The sequence below is a fragment of the Mesoplodon bidens genome, assembly GCF_964165515.1.
Source record: "Mesoplodon bidens genome assembly, chromosome: 2".
NCBI lineage: Eukaryota > Metazoa > Chordata > Mammalia > Artiodactyla > Ziphiidae > Mesoplodon > Mesoplodon bidens.
The window spans coordinates 152,118,714-152,135,050 of NC_138177.1; the positions used below are offsets into that span (position 1 = coordinate 152,118,714).

The following is a 16,337-nucleotide window of genomic DNA, read 5'->3' on the forward strand; positions in this document are numbered from 1 at the left end:
CTGGAGTAGCAATTCTCATATCAGACAAAATAGACTTTAAAACAAAGAGTATTATAAGAGACAAAGAAGGACACTACATAATGATCAAGGGATCAATCCAAGAAGATATAACAATTGTAAATATTTATGCACCCAACATAGGAGCACCTCAGTACATAAGGCAAATACTATCAGGCGTAGAAGGAGAAATTGACAGTAACACAATCATAGTAGGGGACTTTAACACCCCACTTTCACCAATGGACAGATCATCCAAAATGAAAAAAAAATAAGGAAACACAAGCTTTAAATGATACATTACACAAGATGGACTTAATTGATATTTATAGGACATTCCATCCAAAAACAACAGAATACACATTCTTCTCAAGTGCTCATGGAACATTCTCCAGGATAGATCACATCTTGGGTCACAAATCAAGCCTTGGTAAATTTAAGAAAATTGAAATCGTATCAAGTATCTTTTTGGACCACAACACTAACAGATTAGATATCAATTACAGGAAAAAATCTGTAAAAAATACAAACACATGGAGGATAAACAATACACTACTTAATAACCAAGAGATCACTGAAGAAATCAAAAAATACCTAGAAACAAAGGACAATGAAAACACGACAACCCAAAACCTATGGGATGCAGAAAAGCAGTTCTAAGAGGGAAGTTTATAGCAATACAATTCTACCTTAGGAAACAAGAAGCATCTCAAATAAACAACCTAAACTTACACTTAAAGCAATTAGAGAAAGAACAAAAAAAAAAACCCAAAGCTAGCAGAAGGAAAGAAATCATAAAGATCAGATCAGAAATACATGAAAAAGAAATGAAGGAAAAAATAGCAAAGATCAATAAAACTAAAAGCTGGTTCTTTGAGAAGATAAACAAAACTGATAAACCATTAGTCAGACTTATCAAGAAAAAAAGGGATAAGACTCAAATCAATAGAATTAGAAATGAAAAAGGAGAAGTAACAACTGACACTGCAGAAATACAAAGGACCATGAGAGATTACTACAAGCAACTATATACCAATAAAATGGACAACCTGGAAGAAATGGACAAATTCTTAGAAATGCACAACCTTCCGAGACTAAACCAGAAAGAAATAGAAAATATGAACAGACCAATCACAAGCACTGAAATTGAAACTGTGATTAAAAATCTTCCAACAAACAAAAGCCCAGGACCAGATGGCTTCACAGGTGAATTCTATCATACATTTAGAGAAGAGGTAACACCTATCCTTCCCAAACTCTTCCAAAATATAGCAGAGGGAGGAACACTCCCAAACTCAGTCTAGAAGGCTACCATCACCCTGATACCAAAACCAGACAAAGATGTTACAAAGAAAGAAAACTACAGGCCAATATCACTGATGAACATAGATGCAAAAATCCGTAACAAAATACTAGCAAAAATAATCCAACAGCACATTAAAAGGATCATACCATGATCAAGTGGGGTTTATCCCAGGAATGCAAGGATTCTTCAGTATACTCAAATCAATCAACATGATACACCATATTAACAAATTGAAGGGGAAAAACCATATGATCATCTCAATCGATGCAGAGACAGCTTTTGACAAAATTCAACACCCATTTATGACAAAAACCCTCCAGAAAGTAGGCATAGAGGGAACTTTCCTCAACATAATAAAGGCCATAATGACAAACCCACAGCCAACATCGTCCTCAATGGTGAAAAACTGAAACCATTTCCACTAAGATCAGGAAGAAGATAAGGTTGCCCACTCTCACCACTATTATTCAACATAGTTTTGGAAGTTTTAGCCACAGCAATCAGAGAAGAAAAATAAATAAAAGGAATCCAAATCGGAAAAGAAGAAGTAAAGCTGTCATTGTTTGCAGATGACATGATACTATACATAGAGAATCCTAAAGATGCTACCAGAAAACTACTAGAGCTAATCAATGGATTTGGTAAAGTAGCAGGATACAAAATTAATGCACAGAAATCTCTTGCATTCTATACACTAATGATGAAAAATCTGAAAGTGAAATTAAGAAAACACTCCAATTTACCATTGCAACAAAAAGAATAAAATGTCTAGGAATAAACCTACTTAAGGAGACAAAAGACCTGTATGCAGAAAATTATAAGACACTGATGAAAGAAATTAAAGATGATACAAATAGATGGAGAGCTATACCATGTTCTTGGATTGGAAAAATCAACATTGTGAAAATGACTATACTACCCAAAGCAATCTACAGATTCAATGCAATCCCTATCAAACTACCACTGGCATTTTTCACAGAACTAGAACAAAAACTTTCACAATTTGTATGGAAACACAAAAGACCCCGAATAGACAAAGCAATCTTGAGAAAGAAAAACGGAGCTGGGGGCTTCCCTGGTGGCGCAGTGGTTAAGAGTCCGCCTGCCGATGCAGGGGACGCGGGTTCGTGCCCCGGTCTGGGAGGATCCCTCGTGCCGTGGAGTGGCTGTGCGCCTGAGCTATGGCCGCTGGGTCTGCGCATCCGGAGCCTGTGCTCCACGGCGGGAGGGGCCACAACGGTGAGAGGCCCGCGTACCGCAAAAAAAGAAAAAAAAAAAGTTCCCTGACTTCAGACTATACTACAAAGCTACAGTAATCAAGACAGTGTGGTACTGGCATAAAAACAGAAAGATCAGTGGATCAGGATAGAAAGCCCAGAGATAAACCCACGCACATATGGCCAACTTATCTTTGATAAAGGAGGCAGGAATGTACAGTGGAGAAAGGACAGCCTCTTCAATAAGTGGTGCTGGGAAAACTGGACAGGGACATGTAAAAGTTTGAGATTAGATCATTCCCTAACACCATACACAAAAATAAGCTCAAAATGGATTAAAGACTTAAATGTAAGGCCAGAAACTATCAAACTCTTAGAGGAAAACATAGGTAGAACACTCTATGACATAAATCACAGCAAGATCCTTTTGGACCCACCTCCTAGAGAAATGGAAATAAAAACAAAGATAAACAAATGGGACCTAATGAAACTTCAAAGCTTTTGCACAGCAAAGGAAACCATAAAGAAGACCAAAAGACAACCCTCAGAATGGGAGAAAATATTTGCAAATGAAGCAACTGACAAAGGATTAATCTCCAAAATTTATAAACAGCTCATGCAGCTCAATAGCAAAAAAACAGACAACCCAATCCAAAAATGGGCAGAAGACTTAAATAGGCATTTCTCCAAAGAAGATATACAGACTGCCAACAAACACATGAAAGAATGCTCAACATCATTAATCATTAGAGAAATGCAAATCAAAACTACAATGAGATATCATCTCACACCAGTCAGAATGGCCATCATCAAGAAATCTAGAAACAATAAATGCTGGAGAGGGTGTGGAAAAAAGGGAACACTCTTGCACTGCTGGTGGGAATGTGAATTGGTACAGCCACTATGGAGAACGGTATGGAGGTTCCTTAAAAAACTACAAATAGAACTACCATATGACCCAGCAATCCCACTACTAGGCATATACCCTGAGAAAACCATAATTCAAAAAGAGACATGTACCAAAATGTTCATGGCAGCTCTATTCACAATAGCACGGAGCTGGAAACAACCTAAGTGTCCATCATCGGATGAATGGATAAAGAAGATGTGGCACATATATACAATGGAATATTACTCAGCCATAAAAAGAAACGAAACTGAGCTATTTGTAATGAGGTGGATAGACCTAGAGTCTGTCATACAGAGTGAAGTAAGTCAGAAAGAGAAAGACAAATACCGTATGCTAACACATATATACGGAATTAAAAAAAAAAAAAAAGTCATGAAGGACCTAGGGGCAAAACGGTTAAAGACATAGACATACTTGAGAATGGACTTGAGGATATGGGGAGGGGGAAGGGTAAGCTGTGACAAAGCGAAAGAGAGGCATGGACATATATACAGTACCAAACGTAAGGTAGATAGATAGTGGGAAGCAGCCACAGAGCACAGGGAGATCAGCTCGGTGCTTTGTGACCGCCTGGAGGGGTGGGATGGGGAGGGTGGGAGGGAGGGAGATGCATGAGGGAAGGGATGTGGGAACAGATGTATATGTATGACTGATTAACTTTGTTATAAAGCAGAAACTAATTAAAAAATTAAAAAAAAAAAAGAAAAACGGAGCTGGAGGAATCTGGCTTCCTGCCTTCGGACTATACTACAAAGCTACAGTAATCAAGACAGTATGGTACTGGCACAAAAATAGAAATATAGATCAAGGAACAGGATAGAAAGCCCAGAGATAAACCCATGCACATATGGTCACCTTATCTTTGATAAAGGAGGCAAGAATATACAATGGAAAAAAGACAGCCTCTTCAATAAGTGGTGCTGGGAAAACTGGACAGCTACATGTAAAAGAATGAAATTAGAACACTCCCTAACACCACACACAAAAATAAACTCAAAATGGATTGAAGACCTAAATGTAAGGCCAGACACAATAAAACTCTTAGAGGAAAACATAGGCAGAACACTCTATGACATAAATCACAGCAAGATCCTTTTTGACCCACCTTGTAGAGAAATGGAAATAAAAACAAAAATAAACAAATGGGACCTAATGAAACTTAAAAGCTTTTGCACAGTAAAGGAAACCATAAACAAGATGAAAAGACAACCACCAGAATGGGAGAAAATATTTGCAAACGAAGCAACTGACAATGGATTAATCACCAAAATTTCCAAGCAGCTTATGCAGCTCAATATCAAAGAAACAAACAACCCAATCCAACAAAGGGCAGAAGACCTAAATAGACATTTCTCCAAAGAAGATATACAGATTGCCAACAAACACATGAAAGAATGTTCAACATCATTAATCATTAGAGAAATGCAAATCAAAACTACAATGAGATATCATCTCACACCGGTCAGAATGGCCATCATCAAAAAATCTAGAAACAGTAAATGCTGGAGAGGGTATGGAGAAAAGGGAACCCTGTTGCACTGTTGGTGGGAATGTTAATTCATACAGCCACTATGGAGAACAGTATGGAGGTTCCTTAAAAAACTAAAAATAGAACTACCATATGACCCAGCAATCCCACTACTGGGCATATATCCTGAGAAAACCATAATTCAAAAAGAGTCATGTACCAAAATGTTCATTGCAGCTCTATTTACAATAGCCGGGACATGGAAGCAACCTAAGTGTCCATCGACAGATGAATAGATAAAGAAGATGTGGCACATATATACAATGGAATATTACTCAGCCATAAAAAGAAACGAAATTGAGTTATTTGTAGTGAGGTGGATGGACCTAAAGACCGTCATACAGAGTGAAGTTAGTCAGAAAGAGAAAAACAAATACCATATGCTAACACATATATATGGAATGTAAAAAAAAAAAAAGAAGGTCATGAAGAACCTAGGGGCAAGATGGGAATAAAGATGCAGTCCTACTAGCGAATGGACTTGAGGATATGGGTTGGGGGAAGGGTAAGCTGGGACAAAGTGAGAGAGTGACATTGACATATATACACTACCAAACGTAAAATAGATAGATAGTTAGTGGGCAGCAGCCGCATAGCACAGTGAAATCAGCTGGGTGCTTTGTGACCAGCTAGAGGGGTGGGATAGGGAGGGTGGGAGGGAGGGAGATGCAAGAGGGAAGAGATATGGGGACATATGTATATGTATAACTGATTCACTTTGTTATAAAGCAGAAACTAACACACCATTGTAAAGCAATTATACTCCAATAAAGATGTTAAAAAAATTTTTTTAAGTAAATAAATAAAATAAAATGCCTGACAGCGTACCTGTTAGTAAGCAACAAGTGGTAGTAATAGTAATAGCAGTAGATATAGTAATAATAGTGATCTAGGGTGGCCTCGGTCTGCAGCGGCTTGAAGCAGGATTTTGGTTCCCAGCCAGTGATTAAAGTCAGGCCGTGACAGTGAGAGTGCTGAATCCTAGGCACTAGACCAGTGACCAGTGACAAAGCCCTGGCCCGTACAGCTCTGCAGAAATGAATTCCCACAAAGACAGAAAGTAGTGAAACAAGTAAAGTGTTTATTAGGAAGAAAAAGGGTACATGTGGATAGACACACCGGGGGGCTCAGAGAGAGAGTCGCACCCTCGTGGTAGTTTGATTCACTTTTTTTTTTTTTTTTAAAGTTTATTTATTTATTTTTTTAATTAGTTTCTGCTTTATAACAAAGTGAATCAGTCATACATATACATCTGTTCCCACATCCCTTCCCTCATGCATCTCCCTCCCTCCCACCCTCCCCATCCCACCCCTCCAGGCGGTCACAAAGCACCGAGCTGATCTCCCTGTGCTCTGCGGCTGCTTCCCACTATCTATCTACCTTACGTTTGGTAGTGTATATATGTCCATGCCTCTCTTTCGCTTTGTCACAGCTTACCCTTCCCCCTCCCCATATCCTCAAGTCCATTCTCAAGTAGGTCTGTGTCTTTATTCCCGTTTTGCCCCTAGGTTCTTCATGACATTTTTTTTTTTTAATTCCGTATATATGTGTTAGCATACGGTATTTGTCTTTCTCTTTCTGACTTACTTCACTCTGTATGACAGACTCTAGGTCTATCCACCTCATTACAAATAGCTCAGTTTCGTTTCTTTTTATGGCTGAGTAATATTCCATTGTATATATGTGCCACATCTTCTTTATCCATTCATCCGATGATGGACACTTAGGTTGTTTCCAGCTCCGGGCTATTGTGAATAGAGCTGCAATGAACATTTTGGTACATGTCTCTTTTTGAATTATGGTTTTCTCAGGGTATATGCCCAGTAGTGGGATTGCTGGGTCATATGGTAGTTCTATTTGTAGTTTTTTAAGGAACCTCCATACCGTTCTCCATAGTGGCTGTACCAATTCACATTCCCACCAGCAGTGCAAGAGTGTTCCCTTTTCTCCACACCCTCTCCAGCATTTATTGTTTCTAGATTTCTTGATGATGGCCATTCTGACTGGTGTGAGATGATATCTCATTGTAGTTTTGATTTGCATTTCTCTAATGATTAATGATGTTGAGCATTCTTTCATGTGTTTGTTGGCAGTCTGTATATCTTCTTTGGAGAAATGCCTATTTAAGTCTTCTGCCCATTTTTGGATTGGGTTGTCTGTTTTTTTGCTATTGAGCTGCATGAGCTGTTTATAAATTTTGGAGATTAATCCTTTGTCAGTTGCTTCATTTGCAAATATTTTCTCCCATTCTGAGGGTTGTCTTTTGGTCTTCTTTATGGTTTCCTTTGCTGTGCAAAAGCTTTGAAGTTTCATTAGGTCCCATTTGTTTATCTTTGTTTTTATTTCCATTTCTCTAGGAGGTGGGTCCAAAAGGATCTTGCTGTGATTTATGTCATAGAGTGTTCTACCTATGTTTTCCTCTAAGAGTTTGATAGTTTCTGGCCTTACATTTAAGTCTTTAATCCATTTTGAGCTTATTTTTGTGTATGGTGCTAGGGAATGATCTAATCTCAAAGTTTTACATGTCCCTGTCCAGTTTTCCCAGCACCACTTATTGAAGAGGCTGTCCTTTCTCCACTGTACATTCCTGGCTCCTTTATCAAAGATAAGTTGGCCATATGTGCGTGGGTTTATCTCTGGGCTTTCTATCCTGATCCACTGATCTATCTTTCTGTTTTTATGCCAGTACCAGACTGTCTTAATTACTGTAGCTTTGTAGTATAGTCTGAAGTCAGGGAGCCTGATTCCTCCAGCTCCGTTTTTCGTTCTCAAGATTGCTTTAGCTATTCGGGGCCTTTTGTTTTTCCAAACAAATTTTGAAATTTTTTGTTCTAGTTCTGTGAAAAATGCCATTGGTAGTTTGATAGGGATTGCATTGAATCTGTAGATTGCTTTGGGTAGTAGAGTCATTTTCACAATATTGATTCTTCCAATCCAGGAGCATGGTATATCTCTCCATCTATTTGTATCATCTTTAATTTCTTTCATCAGTGTCTTATAGTTTTCTGCATACAGGTCTTTTGTCTCCTTAGGTAGGTTTATTCCTAGATATTTTATTCTTTTTGTTGCGATGGTAAATGGGAGTGTTTTCTTGATTTCATTTTCAGATTTTTCATCATTAGTGTACAGGAATGCCAGAGATTTCTGTACATTAATTTTATATCCTGCTACTTTACCAAATTCATTGATTAGCTCTAGTAGTTTTTCGGTAGCATCTTTAGGATTCTCTATGTATAGTATCATGTCATCTGCAAACAGTGACAGCTTTACTTCTTCTTTTCCAATTTGGATTCCTTTTATTTCCTTTTCTTCTCTGATTGCTGTGGCTAAAACTTCCAAAACTATGTTGAATAAGAGTGGTGAGAATGGGCAGCCTTGTCTTGTTCCTGATCTTAGTGGAAATGGTTTCAGTTTTTCACCATTGAGGACAATGTTGGCTGTGGGTTTGTCATATATGGCCTTTATTATGTTGAGGAAAGATCCCTCTATACCTACTTTCTGCAGGGTTTTTATCATAAATGGGTGTTGAATTTTGTTGAAAGCTTTCTCTGCATCTATTGAGATGATCATATGGTTTTTCTCCTTCAACTTGTTAATATGGTGTATTACATTGATTGATTTGCATATATTGAAGAATCCTTGCATTCCTGGGATAAACCCCACTTGATCATGGTGTATGATCCTTTTAATGTGCTGTTGGATTCTGTTTGCTAGTATTTTGTTGAGGATTTTTGCATCTATGTTCATCAGTGATATTGGCCTGTAGTTTTCTTTCTTTGTGACATCCTTGCCTGGTTTTGGTATCAAGGTGATGTCGGCCTCGTAGAATGAGTTTGGGAGTGTTCCTCCCTCTGCTATATTTTGGAAGAGTTTGAGAAGTATAGGTGTTAGCCCTTCTCTGAATGTTTGATAGAATTCACCTGTGAAGCCATCTGGTCCTGGGCTTTTGTTTGATGGAAGATTTTTAATCACAGTTTCAATTTCAGTGCTTGTGATTGGTCTATTCATATTTTCTATTTCTTCCTGAGTCAGTCTTGGCAGGTTGTGCATTTCTAAGAATGTGTCCATTTCTTCCAGGTTGTCCATTTTATTGGAATAGAGTTGCTTATAGTTATCTCTCATAATCTTTTGTATTTCTGCAGTGTCAGTTGTTACTTCTCCTTTTTCATTTCTAATTCTATTGATTTGAGTCTTCTCCCTTTTTTTCTTGATGAGTCTGGCTAATGGTTTGTCAATTTTGTTTATCTTCTCAAAGAACCAGCTTTTAGTTTGGTTGATCTTTGCTATCGTTTCCTTCATTTCTTTTTCATTTATTTCTGATCTGATCTTTATGATTTCTTTCCTTCTGCTAGCTTTGGGGTATTTTTGTTCTTCTTTCTCTAATTGCTTTAGGTGCAGGGTCAGGTTGTTTACTCGAAATGCTTCCTGTTTCTTAAGGTGGGATTGTATTGCTATAAACTTCCCCCTTAGAACTGCTTTTGCTGCGTCCCATAGGTTTTGGGTCGTCGTGTCTCCATTGTCATTTGTTTCTAGGTATTTTTTAATTTCCTCTTTGATTTCTTCAGTGATCACTTCGTTATTGAGTAGTGTATTGTTTAGCCTCCATGTGTTTGTATTTTTTACACATCTTTTCCTGTAATTGATGTCTAGTCTCATAGCATTGTGGTCGGAGAAGATACTTGATACAATTTCAATTTTCTTAAAATTACCGAGGCTTGATTTGTGACCCAAGATATGATCTATCCTGGAGAATGTTCCATGAGCACTTGAGAAAAATGTGTATTCTGTTGTTTTTGGATGGAATGTCCTATAAATATCAACTAAGTCCATCTCGTTTAATGTATCATTTAAAGCTTGTGTTTCCTTATTTATTTTCATTTTGGATGATCTGTCCATTGGTGAAAGTGGGGTGTTAAAGTCCCCTACTATGATTGTGTTACTGTCGATTTCCCCTTTTATGGCTGTTAGTATTTGCCTTATGTATTGAGGTGCTCCTATGTTGGGTGCATAAATATTTACAATTGTTATATCTTCTTCTTGGATCGATCCCTTTATCGTTATGTAGTGTCCTTCCTTGTCTCTTCTAATAGTCTTTATTTTAAAGTCTATTTTGTCTGATATAAGAATTGCTACTCCAGCTTTCTTTTGATTTCCATTTGCATGGAATATTTTTTTCCATCCCTTTACTTTCAATCTGTATGTGTCTCTAGGTCTGAAGTGTGTCTCTTGTAGACAGCATATATATGGGTCTTGTTTTTGTATCCATTCAGCCACTCTGTGTCTTTTGGTGGGAGCATTTAGTCCATTTACATTTAAGGTAATTATTGATATGTATGTTCCTATTCCCATTTCCTTAATTGCTTTGGGTTCGTTATTGTAGGTATATTCCTTCTGTTGTGTTTCTTGCCTAGAGAAGTTCCTTTAGCATTTGTTGTAAAGCTGGTTTGGTGGTGCTGAACTCTCTCAGCTTTTGCTTGTCTGTAAAGGTTTTAATTTCTCCATCAAATCTGAATGAGATCCTTGCTGGGTAGAGTAATCTAGGTTGCAGGTTTCTCTCCTTCATCACTTTAATTATGTCCTGCCACTCCCTTCTGGCTTGTAGGGTTTCTGCTGAGAGATCAGCTGTTAACCTGATGGGGATTCCCTTGTGTGTTATTTGTTGTTTTTGCCTTGCTGCTTTTAATATGATTTCTTTGTGTTTAATTTTTGACAGTTTGATTAATATGTGTCTTGGTGTATTTCTCCTTGGATTTATTCTGTATGGGACTCTCTGTGCCTCCTGGACTTGATTAACTATTTCCTTTCCCATATTGGGGAAGTTTTCAACTATAATCTCTTCAAATATTTTCTCAGTCCCTTTCTTTTTCTCTTCTTCTTCTGGAACCCCTATAATTCGAATGTTGGTGCGTTTAATGTTGTCCCAGAGGTCTCTGAGACTGTCCTCTGTTCTTTTCATTCTTTTTTCTTTATTTTGCTCTGCATCAGTTATTTCCACTATTTTATCTTCCACCTCACTTATCCGTTCTTCTGCCTCAGTTATTCTGCTATTGATCCCATCTAGAGTATTTTTCATTTCATTTATTGTGTTTTTAATCGATGCTTGATTCATCTTTAGTTCTTCTAGGTCCTTGTTAACTGTTTCTTGCATGTTGTCTATTCTATTTCCAAGATTATGGATCATGGAAATAGAATCTTGGATCAGCTTTACTATCATTATTCTGAATTCTTTTTCAGGTAGACTGCCTATTACCTCTTCATTTGTTAGGTCTGGTAGGTGTTTATCTTGCTCCTTTACCTGCTGTGTGTTTTTCTGCCTTCTCATTTTGCTTATGTTACTGTGTTTGGGGTCTCCTTTTTGCCGGCTGCAGATTCGTAGTTCCCGTTGTTTTTGGTGTCTGACCCCAGTGGCTAAGGTTGTTTCAGTAGGTTGTGTAGGCTTCCTGGTGGGGGGGACTAATTCCTGTGCTCTGGTGGTTGAGGCTCGATCTTGTCTTTCTGGTGGACAGGTCCACGTCTGGTGGTGTGTTTTGGGGTGCCTATGGCCTTATTATGTTTTTAGGTAGCCTCTCTGCTAATGGGTGGGGTTGTGTTCCTGCCTTGCTAGTTGCTTGGCATAGGGTGACCCGCACTGTAGCTTGCTGGTCGTTGACTGAAGCTGGGTGCTGGTGTTGGGATGGAGATCTCTGGGAGATTTTCGCTGCTTGATATTATGTGGAGCTGGGAGGTCTCTTGTGGACCCGTGTCCTGAAGTTGGCTCTCCCACTTCAGAGGCACAGCACTGGCTCCTGGCTGCAGCACCAAGAGCCTTTCATCCACCCGGCTCAGAATAACAGGGAGAAAAAGTAGAAAGAAAGAATTAGTAGAAGAAAGAAAGAGAGAGGGAAAGAAAGGAAGAAGGGAAGAAAGGAAGGAAGGAAGGAAGGAAGAAAGAAAGGAGGGAGGGAGGGAGGAAGGATGGAAAGAAAGAAGGAAAGAAAGGAGGGAGGGAGGGAGGAAGGAAAGGAAGAAAGACAGGAGGGAGGGAGGAAGGAAAGAAAAAGAAAGTGGAAAGAAGAAGGGTTGGAGGGAGGAAAGAAAAAGAAAGAAGGAAAGGAGGAGCGGAGGGAGGGAGGGAGGAAGGGAGAGTAGGAAAAAAAGAAAGAGCAGGTAAAGTAAAATAGAATAAAGTATGAAATATAGTAGCGTTATTAAAATTAGAAAGTAATTATTGAAAAAAAAAAAAAACCGGACCGATAGAACCCTGGGACATATGGTGGAAGCAAAGCTATACAGAGAGAATCTTACACAGAAGATTACACATACACATTCACAAAAAGAAAGCAGGGCGAAAAATCAAAAATCTTGCTCTCCAAGTCCACCTCCTCAATTTGGGATAATTCGTTGAAAAAAGAGGAAAAGGGCGAGAAGTCTGAAATCTTGCTCTCTAAGTCCACCTCCTTAATTTGGAATAATTCGTTGTAAAAAGAGGAAAAGGGGGGAAAGTCTTAAATCTTGTCCTCAAAGTCCACTTCCTCAATTTGGGATGATTCGCTGTCCATTCATGCACTCCACAGACGCAGGGCACATCAAATGGACCGTGGAGCTTTAATCCGCTGCCTCCGAGGCTGCACAGAGAGATTTCCCTGCCTCTGCTCTCACAGCTCCCGGGTCTCAGCCTTGGACCTGGCCCCGCCTCTGCGCGTAGGTCGCCGGAGGGCGTCCGTTCTTCGCTCAGACAGGACGGGTTTAAAGGAGCCGCTGATTCGGGGGCTCTGGCTCACTCAGGCAGAGGGGAGGGAGGGGCGCGCAGTGTGGGGCGGGCCTGCGGCGGCAGAGGCCGGCGTGACGTTGCAGCAGCCCGTGGCGCTCCGTGCGCTTTCCCGGGAAAGCCGTCCCCGGGTCTTGGGGACCCCGGCAGTGGCGGGGTGCACAGGCCCCCCGGAAGGCGGGGCGGACAGTGACCCGCGCTGGCACACAGGCCCCGCGGCGGCGGCGGCAGCGGCGGCGGCGGCGGGCCGCGGCGGGCGGCGGTGGCGGCGGCGGGCCGCGGCGGCGGGCGGCGGCGGGCGGCGGCGGCGGCGGCCCACGCCCGTCTCCGAGGTCCGTGCCTTACCCGCGGCTCGTGCCTGTCTCTGGCGCTTCCCCAAGCAGCCCTCTTAATGCCCTCTCCTCGCGCACCAGGAAACAAAAGGGAAAAAAGTCTCTTGCCTCTTCAGCAGCTCCAGACCCTTTCCCCGGATTCCCTCCGGGCTAGCCGTGGTGCACTAACCCCTTCAGGCTCTCTTCCTGCCGCCAGCCCCAGTCCTCTCCCTGCGCTCCGACTGAAAGCCGATACCCGAGCCTCAGCTCCCAGCCCCGCCCGCCACGGCGGCCGAGCAGACAAGCCTCTCGGGCTGGTGTGTGCCTGAGGGCACCGGTCCTCTGTGCCAGAATCTCTCCGCTTTGCCCTCCGCACCCCTGTTGCTGTGCTCTCCTCCGCTACTCCGAAGCTTTCCCCCTCCGCCACCTGCAGTCTCCGCCCGCGAAGGGGCTTGTAGTGTGTAGAAACCTTCCCCCCTTCACGGCTCCCTCCCACTGGTGCAGGTCCCGTCCCTATCCTATTGTCTCTGTTTATTCTTTTTTTCTTTTGCCCTACCCAGGTATGTGGGGAGCTTCTTGCCTTTTGGGGGGTCTGAGGTCTTCTGTCAGCGTTCAGTAGGTGTTCTGTAGGAGTTGTTCCACGTGTAGATGAATTTCTGATGTATCTGTGGGGAGGAAGGTGATCTCCGCGTCTTACTCTTCCGCCATCTTCCTAAAATGTCTTGATTCACTTTTATGGGGCATTTCTTCCACATTTCCTTGGCCAGTCATCTTGCTTTGCCTGGCCTGAGCCTGGATTTGGTATATCTCAGGGTCCTCCCACGTGTGCGCACACATCTCTTAGCCAAGATGGATTCTAGTGAAGCGGCCTATGGGTAGCCTGACATCACCTACTATGGGGTGGCGCCCCCTCCCTTTTCTACCTTCAAGGATCCTTTCTGCATGTGTGTAGTCAGGAAGGTCTCCTCCTTCGAGAATGAGGCATATGTGGTCTTTTATCTTTTGTCTGGGCAGGGCTTAGCTTCTCCTCCCTCCTGCTATTTTGGAGTATCTGTCCACAGGGGACGAACTCCAACTGTTCAGCCTGGGGCTCATCTATCTCCTGCCTCAATAGCAGTAGTAGTAATATTATTATATTTATTAAGTAATATTATTTTAAAATATTACTTAACATAAATTATATTATTGTTTAATATTTTATTATTAAATATTGTTATATCTGCTAAAATGACTCACCATTTTCTTTCAGCTTTATCAAATTTTCTTTCAATTTCTCAATTTCTAGTTGAGACTTCTCAAGTGCAGAATCTAAAAGAAAAAAAGAACAAAATATTTGTGTATGGAGCAACTGATTAGTATAATAATCAAATTTCAAATGACTATTTCTCTTCAGAACACTTTCTTTCTGATGGCTGTCCCCTGACTTTCTGCATAAATGTCACCTCCTCCCAGAATGTTTCCAGATTTCCCTCTTAATATTCCTACTACACCTTATATTTATCCCTGTCCTTGATATCATCTGATCTTGTAATCTTTCCCTGTTTCCCTAACCAGATTCTATGCTGAAGAGTTTGGGCTACTGTAAACAACGGGAACAGCTGAAAGTTTTTAAGCATGGTACTACCAGTTTAGTAAAAAGAAATTACACACAGAAATACTTAAAATTAATTCTTGCAATTAATAATATTTCGAATTTTGCCAGTAGTTTCTAGAAATATCAAAATAGCAAAATTTCAGGAAATAACTTTTGGTACTATTCAAGAATTTTATGAGGAGAGCAGAAGGGCGTAAGGAAAGTATATGAGGCATTGGAGTCTTTTGGATTTGGGTTCTCTAACCCAGGTTTTATCACTTTGCCTCCTGTGGTTTACTCATCACCAATGGTATGGCTGATAGGCCTCCTATAACGGCAAGTTGAGGAATCTCCCAGAAGTAAGACACTAACATGAATCTTGTAAGAGATCATTCCCAATCACACAGAAAAGTTGCACGAGGAAATAAGGCACAAGCTTCCAAGAGTCTTCTCCCAGAGGAGTCACACAGGATGTGCTTAATTTCTCCAGCAATGAATTGACAATTCGTGTGAAATGTTGTCTACCAGTAAAATTCATTACAGACTCGGTGGCCAACATATTTATTGGGGGCTGGTGACATAGACACCGCCTTCTTCCTAGGACACATCAAAATCCCAGACTCTCAGAAGGAAATCAGGTTTTCAGCATAAATCACATTGTTTGTACAAAGAGGTCAAGCACAGTGAACCACTATTACAAATTGGGGAATGGTGGGAACCTTCCCCAAATGCAAGTTTCCAGATGTTAGCCAAGGGCTAACCTGACAATCAGGACTTTCTAAGCACAGCAGTGTCAGGTCTTCTTCTTCTTCTTTTTTAACATCTTTATTGGAGTATAATTGCATTACAATGTTGTGTTAGTTTCTGCTGTACAGTAAAGTGAATCAGCTATATGGATACATGTATCCCCATATTCCCTCCCTCTTGAGCCTCCCTCCTACCCTCCCTATTCCTCCACCCCTCTAGGTCATCACAGAGCATCGAGCTTATCTCCCTGTGCTATGCAGCAGCTTCCCACTAGCAGGTTTTCTATGTTAACTATTTTCTGCACAGGATGGATATACCACATTTTGTTTATCTACTCACCAAATGATAGACGTTTGAGTTGTTTCTATGTTTTGGCTACTGTAAATAATAGTGCTCTGAACATTCACATACAAGGTTTTTCTAAAATTTATTTTATTGAAGTGTAGTTGACTTACAATGTTGTGTTAATTTCTCATACAAGTTTTTGAGTGGACATACGTCTTCATTTCTCCTGGGTCACGCAGGAGTGGAATTGCTGGGTCACATGATAATTTTACATTTAACACCTTGAGAAACTGCCAAATTGTTTTCCAAAGTGTCTGCATCATTTTACAATCCCATCAGCAATGTTCCAATTTCTACACATCCTTGCCAACACTTGTCATTGTCTTTTTTATTATAGCCATTCTAGAGGGTGTGAAGAGGGATCTCATTGTTTTAATTTGCACTTCCCTAATGACCAATGACGTTGAGCATCTTTTCATGTGCCTATTAGCCATTCATATACCTTCTCTAAAGAAATGTCTACTCAAATTTTATTTTGTTTACTTTAAAATTGGGCTGTCTTTTTATAATAATATAAAAGAATATGTGAGAATTCTTCATATATTCTGGATATGAGTCCCACATCAAACACATAATTTGCAAATATTTCTCTCAGTCTGTGGTTTGTCTTTTCACTTTCTTGTTAGTATATTTTGAAGTACAGAAATTTTAAACTT

The 16,337-nt window shown here is 40.4% G+C and overlaps 1 protein-coding gene across 1 annotated transcript in view; it reads right to left on the minus strand.

The window, feature by feature from the left end:
- CCDC30 (coiled-coil domain containing 30) overlaps nucleotides 1–16,337 on the minus strand; it is a 145,735-nt gene that overhangs the window by 110,417 nt on the left and 18,981 nt on the right. Inside the window, exon 4 of the mRNA XM_081225815.1 lies at nucleotides 14,253–14,324. Coding sequence (XP_081081941.1) covers nucleotides 14,253–14,324 — 72 coding nt within the window. The remainder of the gene's footprint in view (nucleotides 1–14,252; nucleotides 14,325–16,337) is intronic.